A 26,836-nucleotide genomic window follows, 5' to 3' on the forward strand; every position below is an offset into this window, starting at 1 on the left:
GTTTGTCACAAAGCAAAGAACACGATCAGATAATCATGGAAAATTCATACATATTCAGGTAACATTCAGCAAAAATGGACTACCTTACTAACTTGTTTTTTTCATGCAGAGCTTCAAGATGTAGAATTTCTCTGTCCCCTAATGAGGCACACTACAGCTTCCTTCAGCAGCCATACTTGTACAATCTCTCTTCATTACAGCAGACAACTCCCAATCTACCAGCCTGTCTGTACCATCAGCATACTCCACAATAAGTAAGGCTCTTTGTCCCACCTAGATGCTGAACCATATAAAGGACTTATGAGTCGCAATTTCTGGTTGTCTCTAGCTTAATCTGAAGAGGTTCATCCTTTTTGATTGTGGTCCTAGGTTCAGTCCATACAAACAATCCAACCAGTTGGTTCATTACAAGCTGTGGCCTGTACAGGAGTTTGAACTGGTGTGAATGTATGAAACTCATACGTGGTGAGGCCACATCTGGAATACTGTGTCCAGTTCTGAACCTCCCATTACAAAAAAGATGTGGATGCACTGGAGAGAGTCCAGCAGAGGGCAAGTGATTAGGGGGCTGGAGCACATGACTTATGAGGAGAGTCTAAGGGATTTAGGCTTATTTAGTCTAAAGAAGAGAAAACTGAGGGGAGATTTGATAGCAGCCTTCAACTACCTGAAGGTGGATTACAAAGAGGAATGAACGAGGGTGTTTTCAGTGGTGACAGGTGACAGAGTGTGGACCAATGGTCTCAAGTTGCAGTGGAAGAGGTCTAGGTTGGCTATTAAGAAAAACTATTTCACCAGAAGGGTGATGAAGCACTGGAATATGTTACCTAGAGAGGTGAAGAAATCTCCATCCCTAGAAGGTTTCTAAGTCTCAGCTTGACAAAGTCCAGACTACGATGATTTAGTTGGGACTGGTCCTGCTTTAGCAGGTGGTTGGAGTCAATAACTTGCGGGGGTCTCTCCCATCCCTGTGAGTCTCTAACTCAAGACATGTTTCCCTGATCAACGTCTGTACTACACACTAACAGTAGCTCTGTGTCCCCTTTATTGGTTGGACCATATGAAGAAATATTTGTCAGCTACAACCTCCAAGTCAGGAGATGTGGTACTTTTGCTTAGGCAGTGAAGGTCCATATTCTTAGATCCAGAAATCCCAGTTTAAATCTTCACCAACAACTAAGCTAGGGTCACCACTACGTCATCAGCAATGCACATATGGAACAGGAAAGTAGCAGCTGGGGTAGGCAAAGCTGACATACCTCCAAACCAAGGTGAGAGAAAATAATAAGGTCCAGGAAAGCAAGCTGGTGCCCCTGCCAGCTTAGCCAGATCAGAACTTTACCAAAGACTGTGTTTGGTATAATGGTTTATCTTGCTGTTCTGCAGCAGTAAGTCTGGCTACTGCGTGCAACTATGGAGGCAAGAGGGGGAAAAAAAAAGGCAGGCTCTTCAAGAGGAGAATTTTCTCCCGCTGTCAGTTACTGACAGGACTGATTCTGCCTCCAAAGCTGCAAACGCATACTGAACACTCACTGCACAATTTGTGTACTTCTCTACGCTGAATATTGCTTCCTCAGCTGCCTACAATTGGAGCTGGAGAAACATTTAAGGGAAATAAAGTAGCTCTGAGTGCCAGTTCACTTAGTTAGGCTTTGTTCCGTTAACATACTGCGCTCCCACTTGCCCATGTTCTCTGTTTAGAATGAACAATGTCTAGGGAGGGCAGTGGTTCTCAGACAGGGTTCATGTATCCAGGGGGGTACTCAGAGGTCTTCAGAAGGATACTCGTCTAAATCAGTGTTTCTCAGTGTGGCTGTTGCTGCCCCTGGGGTGGTCATGGAATGGATTTAGGGGGCTCAAAAGTGCAGGGCTGACATTAGCAGGTGGGCAAGCAAGGAAAGTGCCTGAGGCCTCCTGCCGCAGGAGGCCACATGAAGCTATATTACATGCTTCAGCCTGAGAGGAGGGGCCTGGACTTCTAAGAAGGTTCATGAGTGAATAAATGGCTTAAGTATCACACTGAAGTGGAAGTACAATATTTATATTGTGACTGTTTTATTTTGTAATTATATGGTAGAGAGAGAGAGAGACACTCAGCCATTTTCCCACAACTTGTCTGCTGTGACACTTCCATATTTCTGTTTGATTCTGCAAGCAGTTAGTTTTTAAATGAGGTGAAACTCAGGGACATGCAAGCCAAATCAGACTCCTGAAAGGAGTACAGTAGTCTGGGAAGATTAAAAACCACTGATGTGGGGTGTTGGTCTGCGCAGTACAGGACGGGGTGGGGAAATTCAGCCTGCAGGCCAAAACCAGCCCATCATCATCCCCTGGCCCAGTGGGAGCCTCAGGCAGGTTGCCTACCTACTGTACCCTGCACACCTCTCAAAGGGGCCAAATCTGGGGGTCACAAGCTCTGGGTGCTGTGCACCCCAGTTGGGAAGTGAAGGGGGCCCATGGGCTGCCTATGCTGCAAGAATAAGAAAAGTTAAGGAAAAAATGACTTTTTTTTTTTTTTTTTTAAGAAAACTCTCTTAGAGTGTCTGTCTTTAGAGGGGTGAAGGGGTGAAAGTAAAACAGTTGTATTATAAAAGTCAATTTAAAAGTGTGAAGAATGTGTGCAAAGAAATACTTAATCCATTGCAGTGTTTCCCAATTTTATTTGGCCACGGAACCCTTTTAAACTCAAAAGAATTTTGAGGAACCCCATTCCCAGGTTCAAACCCCCTCGGCCCTCAAACCCGCCCCATATCTCCAGGCTTTACCTGCTTGAGGCCCCAAATCCAGACACCCCCACCTCCAAGCTTAACTGCTCTCAGCCCCAAACCCATCCCCGCATCCTAAGGATTAAACCTCCTTAGCCCCAAACAGGCCTCGGGGACTAACCCTTCTGTGGCAGTAACTGGGGAGTCTATGCTGGGCAGCCACATGTGCCCATCAGGAGAAAGACTGGTGTACAGATGTTCCGCTGGCGGGTGTAAGCCGGGCCACATATGTGGCTGCTCACGTAGTGGGGCCAGTGAGGGGCTCTCTGCAGCTCCCTGCCCTGCCATCGCTGAAATAATGGAATTAAATTCAGTTGGTTTAACAGCTGGATCCCTCTCACCACCCTGCTGAACGTTAAAACCAATTAAATTTAGTTCTACTGTTTCAGTGACAACAGGGCCAGGAGCTGCAGACAAGTCAGCTGTCATACTGAAATTTTCTTACTTTCACTTTGCGGAACCGTGGGGTTCTATGGAATGCTATGTGGGAAACACTGCTCTATTGGATAACATTTACCTCCCTGCTTTCCTAAAATCCTTGTAGATACTGACACGACCTAATTATTACTCTCTCTGCCACAAAAGTATACATCATAAATATTTAACCATTCTAGCATCTCGACAGTTTTCCCCACTGAGTTTTAGAGGATCTACTTTAAAAGTAAAAAAATTATCATTCATGCTAGCTTACATGATTTCTTTCAAAACCTCTTAACAGAGATGATCATCATGGAGTTTTTGTAACAAAAATTGGACAGCGCACCCATGAAATACAATATATCATACTTCAGTGGAACAGAAATGCCTAGATTTTAGAGCTAAAGAAGACCATAATGATTAGCTAGTATGACCTCCTGTACAACACAATTTAAAAAGTACAGTCAAGGGAGAAGAACGAATTACTTTCCTATGATTGCTTGCAAAAGGTGTAGGTGGTAGTAAATCCCCATGCTTTACATCTATGCTCCCAGTATAAACCAATCCAGAATTCTCCAAGTGTTATTACAGAGTTTTCAAAGCTTTTATATCTCCCTCCCAGAAAGTGGCTAAAGAATGGCTGCAATAACATCTAGGGCCCACAATTTTCAAAGCATTAACAAATACATATTACCCAAACTCTGTGAAAATGGGAGAGCCTAGATCTACTATAACCTGTATCTTGAGAGAACAGTTTCTTACTGAAGAATAGGCAATTGCTTAATTTGTATGATCTGCAATAAATCCCCATTCTTTGAAAATTAAATGTTTGAATGAGTTACCCTTCAAAAAAGCAAGCCTGAGACAGAAAGGAAAAATTGAGAGACTTTGCAAGTCAACCACCAAATGGCAAGTTCGTGTATGAGCATCAGTGAACCAACTCCTATAAGCAGCAATTATTACAATGGCATATTTATTTAACAGCTGCAGGAAAATATCACATGCAATACAACTAATTAGGTTCAAATCTTGTGCTCACTAAAATATATAGTGTAGTTAGTGAGAGAAATAGCTATGTTCATCTTGACTATATACTGAAATCTCAAGACAGGAAGTTGAGTCTATGCTTCAATAACCCCCCTCACTACTTTCCTCTGGGATGTAGGGCAAAACCAGCAATAGTCTATTCTAGAATAGCATCATTCTGGACACGGAATAGTTACGAGTTATAGCAGCAGTGAGATAGTCATAGACACAATTCCATGCTCTATTACTGTTTAAGTCATAAATAACGGTTGGAATGGTTATTCTACCAGTTTGCCTTGCTTCCAAAATGAAAATAAGAGGTTACTAAATGGTAAGATCACTACAGAAACTCTAGCTTCTGTGAAACTGTGGTTCCAGCCCAGCCATCTTCTAAGAGGACTTAGAAGCAAGAAGAGGAAGATACTCACCATGCACAATCATGGTTCTTCGAGATGTGTCTCCCTCTAGTGGGACACTCAGAGATGTATGTGCATCTCCCTGTGCTCCTACTTGGAGATCTTTGGTAGCCTTGCACATTCAACCCATGCATGTGCCTGCGGGCTCCTGTTCCATACCGACTTCAACAGACGCACCTCCCACCCTTTGGCAGTGCACACCGCAGCCTTGGACTTTGACTTCAGTGAGTGATGCCTCTTGTGTCTCTTCCTCTTCATCGGCACTGGAGATTGACTTCTATGGTGCCAAGAAGGCGACAGTCCCTGCACCTGCTCTCAGTGCCAGGAGTCCTTAGGTGGCACCGTGATCGACGGTGCTGGTGCACTTTGTACCGAGGAGGCTCCGCTCCTGCTGGAGACTCTTGAGGCTTAAGAGGCACCTCCATTCAGAGGACTTTAAGGCGTCAGGCCCTATCTTTTAAAAGTTCTGGGCTTAAAGGTCTTACAAATTGGACAGAGAGCAAGTATCCTTCCCCCAAGCAAATCAAACAGGCTGAATGGGGGTCACTTTTGGGCATATGTTTGCCACATTTTGAACAAGTCTTAAAGCCTGGGGAGCCAGGCATTCCCCAGTGACCAGGGAGATGGAAAGCCCCGTCTTGGCTCTTAGTTAAAACACTAAGACTATATCAAGTACTAAAACTATTTACATTTCTTCAAGAACTATTTGCTCACTTCGGTAATTTTCTTCTGATTTGTCAACCTTGATTACTGTTTTTGGTTCTCTATGCCTTAAATATTGAGTCTGTTCTGGTATGGCTATGGTCTAAAGAAGTGGGTCTGTCCCACAAAAGCTCACCTAATAAATTATTTTGTTAGTCTTGTAAGTGCTACTTGACCGCTTTTTTGTTTTGATATTAATACTACAATAGACTACTAGCTAAAGAATTGAGCAGAGAAAAGAAAGGTTACTCACCGTAGTAACGGTGGTTCTTCGAGATGTGTCCCCGTGGGTGCTCCACATTAGGTGTCGGGCTCGCCCGGCGCCGCAGATCGGATCTTCCAAGCAGTTTCTGCCGGACCGCGCATGCGCCGGTGCGCGCCGCTCCCTTGCGCGCTCCTGGCCACGTGCGCGATCCGGTCCCCGCCAGTTCCTTGACCAACTGCCTCGGATGCTCCTGCAAAACACTAAACAGAGATCCGAAGCGGGGAGGATGGGCGGGTAGTGGAGCACCCACGGGGACACATCTCGAAGAGCCACCATTACTACGGTGAGTAACCTTTTCTTCTTCTTCGAGTGTCCCCGTGGGTGCTCCACATTAGGTGACTACCCAGCAGTAACCCAAGATAGGAGGTGGGTAATCGGATTATGTGCAGCTTGTCCCCGAGAGGACCGCTGTCGAGAGACGGGTATCCTCTTGGAATACCCTGTGAAGGGCGTAATGTTTGGCGAAGGTGTCATAGGATGACCAGGTCGCCGCTCTGCAAATGTCTTTTAGCGCAACGCCCTTGAAAAAGGCTGTTGATGCCGCCACCGCCCTAGTGGAATGAGCCCTGGGCGTGGCCAGTAAAGGAGTCTTTTTGAGTTCGTAGCACATTTTTATGCAAGATACAATGTGCTTCGAGATTCTCTGTGAAGAGAGACATTCTCCTTTTGATTTGGGAGCGATAGAGACTAGGAGTCTATCCGTTTTCCGGAAGGACTTGGTCCTGTCTATATAGAAGGCTAGCGCCCTCCTCATGTCCAGGAGGTGTAGGCGCGCCTCTTTGTTAGAGTTATGAGGCTTTGGATAAAACGAGGGTAAAACGACAGGTTCGTTAATATGAAACTCAGAAGAAACTTTAGGAACAAAGGCTGGATGCAGCCGTATGGTTACCTCCTCCTTGGAAAAAACAGCGCAGGGTGGCGTTGCCATAACTGCCACAAGCTCGCTCACCCTGCGAGCTGACATGATTGCGAGAAGAAAGGTCGTCTGTATCGTAAGGAGGTGGAGGGAAACCGTGGCCAAAGGCTCGAACGGTGGTCCCGTTTTCACATTAAGCACCAGGTCCAAGTTCCACGAAGGTGGAAGCGGTTTCCGAGGTGGGTATAGGTTTACCAACCCTTTGAGGAACCTGGTAACCATGGGATGGGCGAACACCGTGTGCCCTTCCTCTTTGTGTCTGAATGCCGAAATAGCGGCAAGGTGGACCTTTAACGAGGATAGTGAGAGTCCTCCTCTCTTGAGGTCCAGTAAATACTCTAATATCACAGGCGTAGGCACCGAAAAGGGGGGCTAGCTGTTTGGTAGAACACCATGCCGTGAAGCGAGTCCATTTCTGCTTGTAGGTCTTCCTGGTGGAAGTCCTCCTGCTACTTTCTAGGACTTGCTGCACTTCCTCCGTACATGTGTTCTCTAGGGAGCTGAGCCATGGATTAACCACGCTTGTAGTCGCAGGCCTTGGGGGTGTGGATGCACTATGGACCCCTGGGCTTGCGTGAGCAGATCCGGCGCCACCGGAAGGGGCATCGGTGGCCGGTCCGACATGCGCAGGAGTAGGGGGAACCATTGCTGTCGATCCCATGTTGGGACTATCAGGATCATTCGGGCTCCTTCCCTCCTGGCTTTCTGCAACACTTTGTGGATGAGCACTGTGGGAGGGAAAGCATAAAGCAGGGGGCCCCTCCAGGAGATCGCAAATGCGGCCCCCAGGGACCCCCATCCCAGTCCTGCCCTGGAGCAGAATTGTGGGCACTTCTTGTTGTGTTGAGTAGCAAACAGGTCTATCTGGGGAAAACCCCATGCGTGAAAAATCGGTCGCAGCAGATCAGGACGGATCTGCCACTCGTGCGTGAGTGCAAAACGCCTGCTCAGCTGGTCTGCCCTCACATTGTGAGCGCCTGGTAAGTACGAGGCTTTCAAGGTTATATTGTTGGCGATGTAGCAGTTCCACAACCGGACTGCTTCCGCACAGAAGGCACGGGACCGAGCTCCTCCTTGCCGATTTATATAAAACATGGTGGAGGTATTGTCTGTACTGATCCCGACTATTTTGCCTTGTATATGGTCTCGAAAGCGTCTGCAGGCGTTGAACACTGCTCTGAGCTCCAGTATATTTATGTGCAGTGACTGCTCCGTGGAGGACCACAGCCCTTGCGTCACCTCTTCGCCCATGTGTGCTCCCCACCCTATGAGGGAGGCATCTGTAGTAAGAAAAACCGATATTTGTGGTTGGTGGAAGGGCACCCCTGTTAGCAGGTTCTCGGGGTTTACCCACCATTGCAGGGATTTGCGCACCTCTGTTGTGGGCGATGCCACCCTGTGCACGGTGTGTGCTGCCGGTTTGTATATGCTCACCAGCCAGTGCTGCATGCTGCGCATGTGTAACCTGGCGTTCTGTACTACGAACGTCGCTGCTGCCATGTGGCCCAGCAGCTGTAAGCACGTCAGAACCGGCACCGTAGGGCTGAAGGGGATGACTTGCACGAGGGAGCCGATGGCCCGAAAGCAAGTCTCTGGTAGATACACTCTCGCTGTAATAGAATTTATGCGTGCCCCTATGAACTCTATGTCCTGTGTGGGATCTATCTTTGATTTTGTCAGATTGATAACCAGGCCGAGCGAAGAGAACGTGCCTGCTGTGACGCGTATCATGCGTAGTACCTCCTCCTTCGAGGCCCCTTTGAGTAGGCAGTCATCCAGATACTGGAATATAAATACCCCCTGTCTGTGCAGGTAGGCTGACACCACTGCCAAGGTCTTGGTGAAGACTCTGGGGGCCGAGGAGAGGCCAAACGGTAGGACCTCGTGTTGAAAATGTTCTTTGCCTACCATGAAACCGGCGGAATCGTCAGTGAGCCGGATGGATAGTTATGTGAAAATACGCGTCTTGTAAGTCGAGGGCTGCGAACCAGTCTCCATCGTCTAGTGCCGTAAGGATGGAGGCGATTGTGATCATCCGAAAGCATTGCTTGCGCAGGTACCGGTTGAGGCCTCGAAGATCTAAGATGGGCCTCCAGCCTCCTGTCTTTTTCTCCGTGAGGAAGTACCTCGAGTAGAACCCTCTCCCTTGCAGTTGCTCCGGCACTCTTTGCACTGCCCCTATGAGCATGAGATGGTCTACCTCCTGCTTGAGCCTCACTACGTGGGAGGCCTCCTGGAGGTGCGGCCTGGGTGGAGGTCGTGGCGGTGGGAGCGACTGGAAGGGGATGGCATACCCCGTGGTTATGATCTCCAGCACCCATTTGTCTGTGGTGATCCTTTGCCACTGGTCATAGAATGGTCGGAGGCGATGGTGGAATAACCGCTTCAGATGACCTTGTGCGATGGTAGTGATGGCGCAGCCCTGGATCTGTGTGTCAAACTTGTGGCCTTTGGCCCTACCCCGAGGACGCACGGCTCTGTTGGGAACGTCGCCTGGGAGTTCTGTACTGCTGGTGCTGTTGATGTTGCCCTTGCTCGTAACCCCTGTGGTACTGGGGACGCTGTTGCTGGTATTGGTACCGTCTTTGTTGAGGGTAGTACTTTTTCTTTCTGTATGGAGGGGTGTAAATCCCCAGGGTCCTAAGTGTGGCTCTTGAATCTTTACTGGAATGAAGGACTGAGTCCGTTGATTCAGCAAACAGCTTCTGCGAGTCGAAGGGAAGATCAACTATCTTTGTCTGCAGGTCCCTCGGTATACCCGAAGTCTGGAGCCAGGACTCCCTTCGCATCACCACTGCCGTAGCTGTGGAACGTGCTGCTGTGTCCGCAACATCCAGGGCGATCTGAACTCGCGTCCTCGAGGCCGCGTAGCCTTCTTGCACGATGGCTTTGAGCACCGGTTTCTTGCCCTCTGGAAGCGAGTCCATGAGGGAGGTTAACCTAGTGTGGTTGTTGAAATTATGGTTCGCTAGATGCGCTGCGTAATTTGCCATTCGCAACAGTGGAGTGCAGGAAGGGTAGACCTTTCTGCCGAACAGCTCTAGCTTCTTGGCATCTTTGTCTGTTCCCCCATCTTGAATTGAGATGTCTTTGATCTTTGTTGCGACGACTCCACCACCAAGGAATTTGGTTGTGGGTGGCTGAACAGGAACTCCATGCCCTTTGCCGGCACGAAGTTTTTTTTTTTTTTTTTAATCCGCTCTCTTGTGGACAGGCGGAATAGTCGCAGGGGTCTGCCATATCATAGTGGCGGACTCCAAGATTGCGTCATCAAGCGGTATTGCTATTTTGGAGGAGGCCGGAGGTCTCAGATTTTTGAGGAGCTTATGGTGTTTCTCTGGCAGCTTTGCTGTCTGGATGCCTTGCGTGAAGGCCACCCTCTTAAAACAGCTCTTGGAACTGTTTGAGATCGTCCGGAGGATGGACGTTCCCCGGGGCCGTAGCCTCGTCCGGGGAGGAGAGCGAGGAACCACTAGGGTATGCCTCTCTGGACCCTTCTGGTTCCTGTTGGTGATGGTACATCCGCTCGCTGGAAGCTTGTAAGGGAAAAATCTCGGGGTTCCATAACCAGTTCCCCCTGAGATACTTGAGTCTCTGTCCCCGTTCGCGATTGCCCTCGGGGATACGGGACCGTCTGTGGGGATCTTTCCCTGGTAGATTGCCGGTGGTGTCTATGCCCCGCATGATAGGGGCGACCATGGCAGCATGGGCACTGCTCTTGGGAAGGTAACCTAGACCACTCCCTTGGTGCATACCCTCTGCGTCCGGGGGAGCGAGGTCATCGAGAGACCTGGGACACTGGAGAGAGCGATTTGTGATAGTACTCCAGCGGCTCAAACCCCAGGAAGGGTGAAGGTGGTCCCAGCCAGGGCGAGGCTGGTTGTAAAAATGGAGACAGAGGCTCCAGGTAGGCTAGGGGGGGACCCCTGCCTCCTAGTTGGAGTCTGCAGCATGAGCGGAGGGCTGAGAGAAGCAACTCTGCAGCCCTGTCTGGAGATGGGCTGCGGTGCCTTGTTTTGTGTGCAGCTTTCCCCCTCCCTTGAGGGGGTAGCTCCGCCCCCTGACGTGTAGGGGATCTCGGCCCCGTCCGCACCATGCTCAGCACGCTTATGGGCAGTGCCGCACGGGCGGTGTCCTCCGGTGCCTGCAGGCTGCGTGCCTGCGCGCTCTGCACCGCCGGTTCCCCGGGGTCGGTGCCGCTGCTTGCGGTGCCGCCGGTACCGGCACTTGTTTAGCTGCCGCCCTGCCTGCGGTGCGGGGCAGCTGTTTGATTATCGGAGGCTGAGCCGCCTCCACGTGGCTCTCCGTGCTGCCGTCGATCAGCTGTTGCTGCGGCTGGGGGCTGTGCGCTCCTCCCGTCCCGCTCGCTGCTGCTGCCGGCAGGGATCGGGCTGGGGAGACTTTCCTCCGTTTTTGCGCTGATGGGGTGAGGGAGGCAGCTTTCCTTTTATGGGCCCCGGAGGGTCCCTCCTGCTGTGGCCGCTCCGGCACGTCTGGCTGGAGGGCCTTGTCGAAGAGCAGCATTTTAAGCTGCATCTCCCTGTCCTTCCTTGCTCTGGCTGTTAATTTTGCACAGAAGGAGCATTTCTGCGTGATATGGGACTTCCCCAGGCACCTTATGCAGTGACTGTGCCCATCAGACGCTGGCATTGCCTCTCGGCAAGACTCACATTCCTTGAATCCTGAATAGGACATTGTTGGTGAGTCTTTCAGTTGTTAATGGGGTACTTAGCACCTTCTCTGTGCTGTTTTCCCCCTCTCGGATAGCCTGCCGCGGCAGGAGGGTTAATGGCCCTAGGCTCCTGGCCTCCGGTGCTCCGCTTGTTACTAGGACTGGACTGAATGCCGTCCTGCTTGTTGTTTCTTTTTTTTTTCCTTTTTTGAAAACAACAGCTGGCTAACTTAACAGTAGCCTAAGAACTTGAAAACTTTAAAGAAAAACAGTTAAAACCATTGAATACGCTAACTTGGCCGTAGCCTAGTCGGATTCCGTCTGCAGCCGACGGCGGTTAAGAGGAACTGGAGTGGACCAGATCGTGCACGTGGCCAGGAGCACGCAAGGGAGCGGTGCGCACCGGCGCATGCGCGGTCCGGCAGAAACTGCTTGGAAGATCCGATCTGCGGCGCCGGGCGAGCCCAACACCTAATGTGGAGCACCCACGGGGACACTCGAAGAAGAAGCAAGAGCTCCAATGACTCACAGTGCGGTGAGAAGGGACTGAAGGGGGGTGTGGTGGGCAGTGCATACATTGGTCACCATATCGGCACCACTCCAGGGGGCACAGCACCAACCCTATGGCTACTGGCTAGGGCAAAAAGCTTCCCAGTGACTGGGCATGCGCCCGCACACACCCAACTTGGAATGGACATGAGCAATCACTCGAAGAAGAACAGGGCATGTCCCTTCCTGAAGGGTCAAGCCCTAGTATAGGAGGGGGAAAAAAAGGAGGGAGGGGTGTTAAAAAGAGGAAATGAGGAAAAAAACCAGGAAGCTCGAGTGGAGATCCAGGAAACTATGAGACTAATAAGAATACACCACAACTAGCTAAGAACTAATTTCTAAAAATTAAAGTATCCACCAACAGGCTGCCAATTGCTCCATATCCAGCTGGCACAGTTCAAAAAGAACTGAGGCGGTTCACCCACATGGCACTAATTAACCTCCAGGCAGAGCACAAGGAGGGGAGAATGCATGAGTAGGCCCAACAAGCACTGCTAACAAAAGATCTCCAATCAGAAGTGCAGAGATGCACATATACTTACAGTGGAGCATCCATAAGAATACTATTCAAGAAGAACCCAAAATACCCTGATCATCTCCTGAAATACTCAAAGAATATGTAATGAAGCACATTACCCAATTAAACAACTTCAGCCGGCAAGATGCCTGATGAGTACCTTGTGACATCCTGCATGAAAACAGTATCTGCTATCAATAGTCAAGTAAAGTGACTGAACTCATTGTCAAAGAAAATATTCTGAGAGTGACCAGAACCTGTTCTTCTCTTGGACAGTTTATACATACTATGAACCTGTGATTTTTTTTTTTGGGGGGGGGCGGGGTGTAGCAGGAAAATCTTCTGTGAAAGCATTCTAAAAAATTAATTATTACTAATCACAGAATCCTTCTAAAGGGTTTGTCATTGACCAGTTCTGTCCACTTAAAAATATGCACTTCATTCTTATAAAAATGGCAAGCATAAAATACAAGCCAAACACTATTGGGTCAAGCATTCTTGAATCTGCAGTTATCCACACTGATGATGAGTTTTCTAAGAACATACTGGGGCAACGACTAAAAAGAGGAGTCAAAATTTCCATAGAAGAAAAGTTCACATTCCAAGAGGATGGTAGGATTATGGACAATAGAAGCAGGAATTTAAGTTAAGAAGGGGAGGAGTCTGAATCTGTAGTGAGCTAATGATTTACAGAATTTTTGAAAATCTTTTTAAAACTTGAAAATAGGAAACATTTGATATTCCTCAGGCCAAATAAAAAGGGGAGAACCCTTTAAAACCACTTTTTTTTTTCCATATGGGTTTGACGACTGTATGGTAAATTTCAGCTTAGGTGGGATTCCGTTTAAATTACACATGTTGAAGACAGGGTTTGTGCCAGAAATAGCTACTACAATTGCAGTTCCAAAACAATTATCTTGAAATTTTGATGCCAAGGTTTTATAATCTAAACTCAAAGCTATGTTCTGAAAAGTCTGATAAATAAATGCAGCTGAAGTACCATGTTGAATACAATAACTGCTGTATCAGAACCAGACCAGTGTTCTGTCTAATTTGGCATCAGCTCCTACTGAATTCTTCAGAGGAAAGCATGGAAAGGACAGCAATTGTTCACAGCAACTGAGCAATAATAAACCATGAAAACAGACATTTCTTTATTAACTGAACTGTAGATCAGCCTATGCCCTCTAGCATAAAACTCTTGTAACTGCCATTCGCAATCACTGTAACTGCAAAGGAAAGTCTTATGAATAAGTGTCTAATCTTTTTAATTACTAAGTCATTTGCATCAAAAGTGTCCTGCAGCAAGATCATAGGTTAATTCTTAAGTTTTTTTTAAATAAATTCTGTTCCACATGTTCAAAACAAACAAACCAAAACAAATCTTTAATTGGACCACTTTTGCAGATATGAGAGAGAAGCTTTTGAACTTACTCGAGTTTCTCAACTAAATAGAAGGTGGAACAGATTATTTAGCTTAAGTAGGTAATGCATTTCTGGGGACCTTTCAAGGTGAACCAGCCTGTTAATACCACTCCAGTCGCAGATGAGAAAGAAAGAGGATGGAGGGTGGTGGGGGAGGGAAGGTTAGTGGGTTATAAATTGTTCTCATAAGCCATAAATTCAATGCATTTCCCACATCTCAGCTACAACTGGAGAAGCGTTAACAGGGCAATTGTAATATCAATGGTGTTTTGAAAACTGTGTTAACTACTTATGCTAAATAACCTGTGTCTAGCTGTGACACTGAAGTCTGGTATACACTAGGACACTGAAAAATCTGTATCTGAGCAAAAACAGTTCACTTAACCTCTCAGAGACATGGAAAAACCATGCTAACACAAGAATTCCTCCTGTTAGCGTGCACAGTGCCTTCACTGAAACATCACAGCAGTGTAAGATGGCACTGCTGCGTTTTAATTGTAGACAAGCCCTCCATGCATTTCTCAGACTGGAAGAAGTGCTCTGTGTAAACTCAAGTTTGTTTCTCGCATTAACAGAAGTTAGAAAAAAATAGATATTTTCTCACCCACCCTATCTAATATCCTGGAACTAACACATATACAACACTGCATACAGAAAATTCAAAACCAGTGTTCTGAACATTGTGACAAAATTCCAACAGTATATTTAATCTTCATGAACTGCCTTAGAAATGCTTTCACATTCTAATTTTTTTTTTCAATAAAACATCTTTCTAAAAATGCACAAAAGGGTAAAAATGCAGAGTGCAAGATTTGGTCTAGGTGTGAAATATCTTTTCATCTATTTTCCTCTGTCTTTAAATCTTGGTGCCATCTGCTTGTGACAGTATTCTCTGCCCAGTAGTTTAACTTTATATTTTTACCATTTACATAAAATGACATCATGCTACTAGGTAGCATTTCACACACCAGATTTTAAGTGAGGTACACTGTTTGGCACAAGCAGTAGACATGAAACCATGCTCCACAACATTAGCCGTGTCTATACATGCACGCTACTTCGAAGTAGCGGCACTAACTTCGAAATAGCGCCCGTCACGGCTACATGTGTTGGGCGCTATTTCGATGTTAACATCGACGTTAAGCGGCGAGACGTCGAAGCCGCTAACCCCATGAGGGGACAGGAATAGCGCCCTACTTCGACGTTGAACGTCGAAGTAGGGACCGTGTAGTTGTTGCGCGTCCCGCAACATCGAAATAGCGGGGTCCTCCATGGCGGCCATCAGCTGAGGGGTTGAGAGACGCTCTCTCTCCAGCCCCTGCGGGGCTCTATGGTCACTGTGTGCAGCAGCCCTTAGCCCAGGGCTTCTGGCTGCTGCTGCTGCAGCTCGGGATCCATGCTGCATGCACAGGGTCTGCAACCAGTTGTCGGCTCTGTGGATCTTGTGTTGTTTAGTGCAACTGTGTCTGGAAGGGGCCCTTTAAGGGAGCGGCTTGCTGTTGAGTCCGCCCTATGACCCTGTCTGCAGCTGTGCCTGGCACCCTTATTTCGATGTGTGCTACTGTGGCATGTAGACGGTCCCTCGCTGTGCCTATTTCGATGTGGTGCTGCGCAACGTCGATGTTGAACATCGACATTGCCAGCCCTGGAGGACGTGTAGATGTTATTCATCGAAATAGCCTGTTTCGATGTCACTACATCGAAATAAGCTATTTCGATGTAGCGTTCACGTGTAGACGTAGCCATTGAGTGCTATTCTTACTCATTCACTCTTCTGCTAAAGTCATATTCTTCTCGACGCAAGACCCCACAAAAAGAGGCTTTTCTTGAAACCATGTGATTAAATTCACCCACTTGGGCTTGCTCAGCAGATATCTACACACGTATTTTTCTGGTTCTCATCTACCACCATTCTTCTCCTTCATACAAAAACTCTCTATATATCTGGTAGCAATCTGCCCTCTCCTGTAATGATCGTTTTTGACCCCTGTAAGAGGAAGAAATCAGAGCTTGAATTGCACCTTTACCAGCGGTTTTCTAGCTCTCTAGAAGTTAACTCAGAGGCATCACCCATTTCAGCCACTTAGAACTGAAATCTGTGGATAAAGTATAAATCATAGACAATTTACAGACAGCAGAAAAGATACTTGGAACTATGATGAGTCACATGGGCAGTAGTTCCAGTGAGCAGAATTAAGGACAGGCAAGCAATACCTCTGCTCTGAGAATTCTTGAATCCAAGCACTCCATTCCAGGCAGGCCTAAGCTACACAGCAGTAAGCATGGCCCCAGGTAACAAACAGTCAGGGAAAAATTAACTTTGTTTACAATTAGTTGAAGCAGAGTCCACCTTCCACCTCAGGGGACTGATTTGAATATCCTTGAGTGCTGGTTGGGGGCAACATTCTTCTAATCTCACACTCTGGAAAGATAACAGAGAGTAAGCTGTGCTAGTCTATACACTATCAAAACAAAAAGCAGTCAAGTAGCACTTTAAAGACTAGCAAAATAGTTTATTAGGTGAGCTTTCGTGGGACAGACCCACTTCTTCAGACCATAGCCAGACCAGAACAGACTCAATATTTAAGACACAGAGAACCAAAAACAGTAAGCAAGGAGGACAAATCAGAAAAAGATAATCAAGGTGAGCAGATCAGAGAGTGGAGGGGTGGGGGGCGAAGATCAAGAATTAGATTAAGCCAAGTATCAATCTAATTCTTGATCTTCGCCCCCCACCCCTCCACTCTCTGATCTGCTCACCTTGATTATCTTTTTCTGATTTGTCCTCCTTGCTTACTGTTTTTGGTTCTCTGTGTCTTAAATATTGAGTCTGTTCTGGTCTGGCTATGGTCTGAAGAAGTGGGTCTGTCCCACGAAAGCTCACCTAATAAACTATTTTGCTAGTCTTTAAAGTGCTACTTGACTGCTTTTTGTCTGGAAAGATAAAACTTCTGTGGTTCCAGTTTTCCTTGGATAACATAATCCACATTTTCTGCCATTTAGGTTTAACAGTAACATCATGCATATTTGTCTTTAGAAGTAACTAGGTTAAAACCATTTTCTGATACAAATGTCATTAAGAGGCGCTGAGAACTGGTGAACAGTAGGAATATTATGTGAAGTAGGGAAGTAGAGCAGACGCGAAACCTATGAATTGAACTGACTCCACTAACTTTAGCCCCCACAGAGAAGATACTACTTATCAGTTATAAATTGCTACTCTGATGTGGCAAGCAATGCAATTCCACATGACTAGAGATACTGGCATTTTAAATGGCTATCTTGAAAAGGCAGTCAACTGGTAAAGGAAAATAATTCATTTCTGTTTATTTTCATATACCATTTAGAATACAATCTAGATTTTTTTAAATAAGCGTTCCAATTTGAAGTATTTTTTTCACAGGACACTAGTACAAAATGCTCTGTCATTCATCCAATCAGCTGTTTTGTTAAATTCCAGAGTCAACTATAAAGCATGTCTTACTAGTAAATCTGCATGGGCCTCTAAACACTTACAAGAATCCAAGAAAATGAATGGAATGCATGTTCTTGTACTGATATTAGAATTTGAGACCTAAAATGAATACTAGGAGTATCTAAAGTAGTTTTTCCCCCAAAACTTTTTTTTTGAATTTTCTAGCTCCACTTAAGTTACTAGATACTCAGGGCTTGATACACTTTTCTGATATTTAGCAAGAATTGCACAGCACATGGGTCTCCATTGGTGATGAGAAGAAAATTGATGTTCCAATCTATGCTGTTTTTAAAGATGCAATTTTGTTACTAGCAGTTTGTCCACATATGCCAATCAGTGCAAAGATATTACAGTGCTAGGCACTTCTTTAATGCACAGATACACAGACAACTTTCACATATGTATACTTTTAAAAATAAAAAGTCTTCCAAAAAACTTGTATTAATGATATTTTGCTAGTCATCGATAGTAGCTAGTAATTACATGACCATAGTTTCACAACTTGTAAGTCCAACATTAAAGGAAAGTACCTTAAATCTGGGTTCCAAAGGACCTGATCCAAGTCCAATTGAAATGAGGTTTCAGAAAGCCTTCAAGTATCTTTAATGATCTCATGATCGTGTCTTAAATCATGACACTCTGCACCCTGTACCTATTCATTGCAGAGTGCTCCATGCTTTGAAGATCCAGACACATAAATTGCTTACATATGGATTCAGAAACCTAAAATTCAGGCACTCTCAAATATCCACCTATAGGTAACAAAGTATGATAGCTGTCATAAGAATAAAATACACACTAAGATTCATTTTAGAAATAAGTTATTTGATATAAAAATTTCTCATCAGAATTTGTAGAGATCTCAAAATAAAGGAGATGTTCAGTCTACGCTCTCACCTCTGCAGTGTCTTGTCTGGTGTACAAATATAATGTTTCAGAGTGTGCAACCAAGACAATCTCTATTTCAGTCTGAGGTCAAATGTCAAAAAAGATGGCCTTGAGAATGAATTCAACCACTTGTCTTGTGTATGCTGACACGCAGCTGGTTTAATCCTTTCCATGGTTTCAGATGTGTTATTTACAATTTTAAGTACAGAAAATGCTTATTAACATCAGACACCAAAATAAGATGTACCACAAAAAAGAAAACCAGATTTTCTTCATGGCTTTTTGCAGTGATATAAACTTCCATGTTGCTATTCTGATCTAATCTGATTCAAATTCAGTTTCTAAAGTATAAGATAGTATTAAGTTTTACTTGCTTCTTCTCAGGCAGAACATTTCAGTTTTAAATAAATTCAAATATTAGGAACCTGGTTACATCCTTTGCTCATTTGCCAATTTGCAAAAGGGAAGGCAGAATTAACTGAGTACTCTTGACTAGTGAATGCCTGCCATCCTATGGCTTCTACTCCAGATAAGCTGGATTTTTGTTTTTTCATACAAACCTTTATGCTGTACATGATGTCTTGGTTCACAAACATCTGAAATTCGGTGTGAACAAACTCTTCAATTAACATAACTGCAGGGCCATCCCTATGGGGGCTTGGCTTGAGGCAGCACCTCGTTCCCATGCCACACTAGGCCTTGCCCTGCTTCTTCCTGTCCCCACTCCACCCATTCCCCCAACCCCCACTCCTGCTCCATTCTCACCCAACCTCTTCTTACCCTTGCTCCTCCTCCTTCCTGCTTCGCATCCCTTCCCTGAAACGCCCTCTCCTGAGCTACATGACCTGGGGCATTACCAGGGTGTTGAGCACAGGGAAGCAGCAGTGATCCGGCCCACCCACATACCCTGTGATGGGAGCTGGAGCAACCCACCAGCCTGCTCCGCTCTGCAACCCATCTCCGAGCCTTCTGTGTCCCGCGTCACTGTGGCCACAGGAAGCAAAGTGCCCCAGCCTGATCCCTTCTGTTCCCCCACTCCCCAAGCTGCACTAGGTCCCCCAAGCTGCACTGGGCCCCCATGGACCCCACCCATAGGACTGGATAGCTCTGCGTAACTAACAGGAAGTGTTAATTAGAAGCACACCATCAAAGACAAAAGGCAGTTGGAAAGCTTGCCCAGGAGCTTTTGCTGAGTATTGTTTTTGCTGTGTGGGTGGACAAAGAACAGAGAAAAAGCAAGAAAGCCAAGCAGGAGACCTGTGAACACAGTGTGGCTGTCAGAAGACCTACACAGAGCGCCTTTGGATTTGGCGTTGGCCAAAGGAGCTTGGGGCTTCAAGCTAAGAAACAGCTCCTTGCGTTCTTAGCTCCTTCTGCATTTGGAGAAGATCTTCGTACATGTGTTGCATGCACCAAAGCTTGCTTCAAAGAGACTATTCCAGCAATTCCTACTTCCATCTGGAACAGCTTCAGGTCCCCTGTGACACTAGAACTAGGCTGGGCCAGACAGGCCATTTTTGAAAGTGGACAGGCCCACCTGCTCCCCTCCTCTTTCCTCAGAAAGTCCCACTCCCCAGCCAGCGTGGAGTTCAGGCAGTTGTGGGAACTGTGTGGACCCCACCACTTGCTTGCAGTCCAGTGGGGCTGAGAGTAGCCCCCCTGCCTTCATGCCTGCCCAGCCAGGGTAGGCGGATGATTTGCAACTCCACCCTGGCACACCACAGCTGCCTGAGTGCCTCTGGCTGGTAGGGGAAATAGAGAAGGCTTGGAGCCACGGCCCAACCATGCTATGAGTCACATGGCTGGCCATGGATCTGCCACCATCCCTGGGAGTTTCAGAGGGCCAGGGATACGGGACAGAGGTTGCCTTCAGCAGACCATCCACACTACAGGCAGACAGTTAAGAGTGTCCACTGTGGTTTCCCACAGAAAACCACATGACTGCAGCTGAAAGGCCCTACCCCAAGCCATTTGGGGGGAGTCATGTGAGCAGCTGTGGAGAGCCTGGATGCCTCCCATTCAGAGGCAACCTGGCTAGAGAGAGGTGATAAGAGAAAATGAAAGGTCATGTGGCCCCTTCCCAATACCATGGAGAACTGGTAGCATAGGATTTGAGAGAGTCAACATAGCAGGATAGTCCAGCTGTAAGGGTGCCAATATCTGAAATGATCGGATGTCTGGGGTTTCCACGTCTACGTATCTTGGGTATCAGGTAGAATACTCCTGGCTGGGGCTCTGTGAGCATGCATGCGTGGATTTGGTCCCGAGCTGAAGCAGTGAGTTTCTTGAGCAGATGGTGTAGTTTCTTTTGGTATTCCTCAGTGGGATCAGAGAAAAAGATGCCTGTACAATGTGGTGTGGGAGAGTTGCCTGGATGCCTCCTGTCCATGTCCAATACCCCAATGAACATCCCACTGAACCACTAGATCCTTTCTACCAACACCACAAAAAGAATAATTGTACATGGATTCCTCCAACGGTCATAATGACAGTCTGGACTTCTACACTGAATGCTTCTGCAAATGTGCACAGGTTGACATTGTGCATAAACACCACCACAGAGCACAACCTCAGCTTTGCTAAACACAATGTTATCTACAGCTCTAAATCAACTCTGACATTAAAATCAAAGAGGCTGACAAAGAGGCTGTTGTAGTCATCATGAATAAGTCAAACTACGAACAGAACAGGCAAGTCTCCAACTCCAGACTTTTTATAGATACGGATTAACTATCCTTCCAAGTCCCAAAGCTTGAGGATATTGATAAGAGAAGTTTTGTGGTCTGTCCCCAAACCTTGAATCGTCATTGTCCCCAGATGCACTTCCCAACCATCATGGAGGCACTGGCACCTATGGGCCTGGCCGGAGAAGGATGAGAAAAGGAAACATCCTCACTCATATCAATCTGATCTCTCCTCTACTCTACGGGCTCAAACCTGGGCGGTGGCATTCTCACTAAGCCTTCCAGTGACTAACGTTTCAGATTATATACCAAATTGAAGCAGCTCTGAAACCTGCTGTGCCTTGGGAAAGTCATCACATGGATGTAAAAATACTGAAGAGCAAGGATGACAAACCAGTTGTGTATTGGACCACATAAATGCGCACACCCATGCCCTAGCAATCTCAGACATACACATTGTGGTTGAAGATGGGAACAGAAACAGAAGCAGAAACAGCCTTTAGAGTTGAGTATGGCCCCACATTAATTTGATTTTGCATGCTGGTATTAATGCTGCTTTCCCTTTGTTCAAAAAATCAGACCAAGAAAAATCAAGATATGCAAGATGTACTGAACATGACAGATTACTTGGCCTGTGTAGGTGCTCCTCACTAACAAATTGCTCACGTACATAAAGACATGAAATCCTCTTTTTCTGGCCATGATGTACAGTCAGGTCTCAGAGTACGCGACCTCAAGAGTGCACAAGCCGCTCTTACGCATCTGACCCTGCCCCCCGTCCTGTTTAAACCACCTGCAAGCGGCTCTGGTTCAAGCTGCCCCATGGGGCTCCGGCATAACCCCTGCCAGCTCACAAGCCATCCCCCCGGGCCCGCATGGCTCTGATGCCGCCCCCCCCCTCCCCCCCCAAGCGGCTCCAGTGTGACACCCTGCCCCCGGCCCTGCCAGCTCACAAGCTGCCCGCCTGCCTGCCCAGCCACCTGGTGTAGCTCCAGTGCAACACCCCCCCTCCGGCTCACCACCCAGGCACAGCTCTGGTTCCAGCTCAACTCCCTGCTCCTCCCCACAGCCCAGCTCACCACCTGCACTCAACTCCACCCCTAACCCCCCTGCAGCCCTAAACCAACCTTGGCTTAGCTCACCCTCATGTGTTCTGCTGGGGAAAAAGCCAGATCCCAACTTGCACGAAATCCGGGCTTACACGAGGGTGCGTGGAACGGAACCCTCGTGTACTCTGAGACCTTGCTGTATTTGATAAATAGGCAAGGACAAGACAAAGGAAAGTGCTTTGTATTGATAATACTGAACTGTCACCACGAATCTCAGAAAGCTCTCACGCCTAGGGCAAAATCACCGCATGGAATTAAGTTTCCTGATGACCACTGGTAGCAAATCACTCATTGTGACTGAATGCAGGGAGCACTTCAGTAATAGGGACTGAGGCTCATGTGCAGAGACTCATGACAGGTTACCCTGGAGAGGAAAAGATAGGAAGGGGTACAGTAGACCCCCAAGTTATGTAAATGTCACGCAAGTTGTGGGAAGACAGGAATCAGGTGGCAGCCTGGCTCCCGCATGCACTGGCCTTGCAGGAGCACTTGCGGGACCTGGGAAACTGACCATCACATGGCTGGTCAGTTTCCCGAGTCCCACCAGTGCAGGGGAGCCAGGAACTTCTGGTAAGAAAACTAGGGAGGTGGCTAAAAGGCTAGAGGGTGTGGGCGACAGCCCTAATGGTACTGTGACGCTGGGTGCACACACCCGAGTGGAATAGACATGTACTACACTAGAAGAATTTCTCTTAGCATGTTAAAGGCGCTAGCATAGAGACTTGAGTCATTTTTCACTTAGTGCAAAATGTAGCTGAAAAGAATTCCTCTTTGCTTGGTTATCTTGAACAGACAAATTATTGTTATTTAGCACAAGTTTTATGTTCAAGATTGGAGTTTATTAGGATAGGCATCGTATAAGCACAGAGTAAGATTCTCTACCATGAAGCACTTGTAATCTTTTTTTTTTTTTTTTTTTTTTTTTTTTTAAAAGAATGTGATTTAACAAAGAATCAGAATGCAAGTTTTTAATCAAGCTTTCCACACAAGGAAAAAAATCAATCAGTCTAGGTGGACAAGGTAGTATCTTTTACTGGACCAAATTCAGCTGATGAGAAAAGGAGCATAAAAGATATTAATTACCTCACGCCCTTGTCTCTCTAATAGCTTCAAACTAACACAACTACAGACACACAGAAAATTAGCTGAAACAATTTAACAAAGAATGGACTTACAGTGTGAGCACATTTCCAGAGGATAGCTTGCTTCATTTCCCTGAAATACAAAGAAGTTTCATTAGTGATAAAGTAAGCTTAGAAGGAGCTACTTTTAACAATGCTTAAGTTTAAATATGAGGCTGAAAACAGTATAGTGCTTTGTTGCTGTTCTTCTAAGTATAGATTACTGTTAGTGTACTATTATATACATAATTCTGTGTTACCAACAGGTTAAAAAAAAAGAAAGAAAGAAAATTTAACCAGTTACACCATGCAACAAAGAACATTATTTTCAGGAAAATATCAACAATGAAGATATTTGTAGTAACTAGTAAAACCAAGCCTATATCCTAAGCATGTCACTTTTTACTTGTCAATTGTGCAAGTACTTATAACAGGCTACATTAAAATAAAATGATTCAAACTTCACACAATAGGTTATTTATAATTTTATTTTAGATTTACACAAAGGAATACATGTCCTTATAATTTATTAACACAGAGAAGTTTACATTGCTGAATAGTGGAATAGTAACAAAACAGGCCACATCCACATCCATACACGAAATATAGCACATAGACTGCTCTCCTCCTCCCTAGAAGACGGGGAATGCTTTAAAAGATTGGGATTTACATATGTAAGTATAATACTTTGATGTAACACCAGAATGAGCAACTGGAATACAACACAAAAAATTTAAAAAGAAACACTATCTGCTATAACAATCTTGGAAATGTTCAACTTAAAATATTTGTAAATGTTGTAACTAGTAGAATAACAACACCAAAATTATTAAATCAAGTTTACTTTGTATACTTCATGTATTTGTGTACTCATGTATGCTGTGTTTTTCAGGACGGAGTTAGCAACAGAGACACTGGATAACCGTAAAGAGCCTCACTAAACAAACTAGAGAGCAGAAGAGCCCTAAACAAAAACTAAAGGGATTTTTAAAAATAATTTCATGAGTGTGTTTATATAGAGCTCTCTATCAGAAACCAGAATAAATTTAAAGTTAGTCTATTTAAAAAAATGTCAAATGGCAGTGCCCTTTAATGCTGTGGACTGTGAAGGATCAACCAGCTTAGAACTCTGGCAGAAAATGGCTGCTGAAGATCCCAGCTACCATACAAGTAACAAATAATTGCCTCATGAAAAAGCAATCTTTCACATAGCTTGGGAATGTGACTGCAATAAGAAGCAGAGGTGGATCAAACATCTCACAAATCTTAAGTGCCCCTTTTTGGTAGCAATATATTTGTTATTTCCCCCACACATACTCTGTCTTCCCAGAAAGCACTCTGTGCCCATCTAATTTTTATAGATCAGTTAAATATGTATCTTTCATTTTTTCCCTAAATGTCTATTTATAGCTTATACTATGAAGATAAAGAACTGTAATGAAATTTTAATAGGGACAGTTAGGAACGGGAAAGCAACTAAAGAAATGGTGTCTTGAACTCCCGGGAAGCTTCCATGAAAGAAATTTTTTCACTAGCAAGGATCACAAAGGAACATCAGACCTGTCATTGCTACATGGAAAACCTTTGATGGAGGTACAATAAAATTTAGGAAAACAAGTGAAGAGCAAAATATACGTAGTCAAAGATGCAGAAGAGATCTTTGGAAATGTGGGGAAATAGAACCAAAGAAAATCTTGACACAGGTAGAAACAGGAACCAGAGCATCCGGATAGGCCACTTTTAAAAGGATGAGGCATGAATGGTAAAGAAAACACCATGCCGGAAATCTGCAAATTAGAGAAGAAAGTAACATTAAAAAACACAGTGAACTTATAGGTACAACACACCCATGCCTTAAAAGACTGTTCTGAACCTGTTATGGGTTATGTAAATTTATTCCTGGTATCTACAATAGGAATCAGTTTTACAACAGAATAAAAATATTTCTGAGACATAAGAGAAAATTATTATAATGGAACATAACGAGCTGAGTTATTTCAATTCATAAACTGAGTAAATATAATATAGGTGCATATTTTAATTGCAGTGAAAACTATTTATGAATGATTTGCATAAATGAGTATCATAACCTTGGAGAGACTGGAGAAAAATAAAGACTAAGCATCAACTAAACCAAGTTATATTCTGTGAAAGTGGTACTGCTACTGAAAAAGGAGAAAAATGCTTACCCATCCTAAGTGGAACTTTTGTATCTAGAAAGAAGAGAAGAGAACATGTAACTCACAGTACAAAGTTTAGATATAGTATTTGATAATCATAAAATACATGGTAGTTAAAATTAAACACTTATCTTTAGTGCTGTGTTGAGTGCTCATTCCATGAGAGAATCCAGAAGTCCAGTGCATTCTTTAAAAAGATCTTAAACTTTCAGCTTGGTTTTCAGGAGTAAGTACAAAAGATACTCAGACCAACCTTCATAATCTTGCCAGTAAACCTGTGATGTAGACAAATACAGAGGAGATGGGGCGGGGGGGGGGAAGGGAAAGAAGGTCCCCTACCCAAAACACCCACTGCCTAAAACAATGAAAATTAATTTTCCCCTCTTGAGAGCAGGCCTTTTTAGTTAATCTGATTTTATTAACTGATGTGTAAATGTCACTTCACTTCAAACATTCACAACATTTCCTGTGAAAAACTGGCATTTCTAAATATCAAATCTAAATATGAGGGCTTGAACAAGAGACATTTTTAACTTTAAGTCTCCCCCACCCAAAAAAGGAAGAAAAATATAGCTGATAGTTTTGATACTGAAATGCAAAAGGAAATGTTTTTACGACAGATTTCAAATTAAGCATCTACCAATAAATGTAAAAAGTTCTTTCTGCTTTTTCCATCCAACCACACAACAATAATGTGCAAAGTGAAGGTGAGGAAAGACTATACCGTGGAGTCACAGATAGTGTGAAGTTAGTAAATGAAGGGGTTGATTGATCCTTTTCAGACAATGGATGAAGGATATATTCTCTCTGACAGTCCCTGTTGTGACTAATTTCCAAGTATTATGGTACAGGCATGAGGCAGGGCAACCTCACAGCTGGAATGGAATACTACACTATACTATTGAACAACTCTGACAAGAGGAAAATTAAATTCAAGTTATTCACATGGTACTGTATTTTCTTCTTTAGAAAAGTTTTACTGGAACCTTGCTAACCTACAAACTATATGTTGTATAAAAAGCATTCTGCTATCTCAGAGTTACTGGCACTAGAGTAAGATTTACTAGTACTAAAATGCCTAATTAAATAAAGATCATGTACTACTAGAATATTATGAACTCTAAAATCTAAATATGTGGTAAGCTATTCTTTTTTAATTTGTTAATTCACAGTTCTATAATTCTAATGGGCATCCATATCTCTTGTGCTAACTTGTTAGGTCTACTTTTAAAGTCTGATATTTTTCAGTCAAATAAGAAATTAATACTGTTCAGTGCTCTTAATAGTTAACTTCTTATTGTTACAAGTATAATTTTCTATATTCTAATACAAAATTGAATTGTTCATACTAATATACTACAGGTTGACCCTCCTCAGTCTGGCATCCTGGGACCTGACTAGTGCTGAACAAGAGAATTTGCTGAGCCCCAGTGGGTCAAACACTGTTGACACACCCTTTAGTGTGGGCATAGCCTTAGAAGATATTTAGGGGTAAATTAGAGCTAAATAATAGCACAGAACATTGAGACCCAGGACTTGTGGCTGTAAACAAACTTTATGGGATCATGCATAAATGATCATCCAGTTAACTAAAATCATTCCGGATAATGGATGTTCCCAGATGAAAGCATGCCAGGCTAGAGAGGTTCAACCTGTACTAATAAATATTATATAATAGTACTTGGACACCTTTCCACTGGGAGGTGGAC

At 45.0% G+C, this 26,836-nt stretch overlaps 1 protein-coding gene across 1 annotated transcript in view; it reads right to left on the minus strand.

Moving 5' to 3' along the window:
* PPP3R1 (protein phosphatase 3 regulatory subunit B, alpha) overlaps window positions 1-26,836 on the minus strand; it is a 76,604-nt gene that overhangs the window by 11,612 nt on the left and 38,156 nt on the right. The window contains exon 2 of the mRNA XM_074989443.1: window positions 23,002-23,041. Within this exon, the coding sequence (XP_074845544.1) occupies window positions 23,002-23,041 (40 nt within the window). The remainder of the gene's footprint in view (window positions 1-23,001; window positions 23,042-26,836) is intronic.

The sequence above is a fragment of the Carettochelys insculpta genome, chromosome 3, assembly GCF_033958435.1.
Source record: "Carettochelys insculpta isolate YL-2023 chromosome 3, ASM3395843v1, whole genome shotgun sequence".
NCBI lineage: Eukaryota > Metazoa > Chordata > Testudines > Carettochelyidae > Carettochelys > Carettochelys insculpta.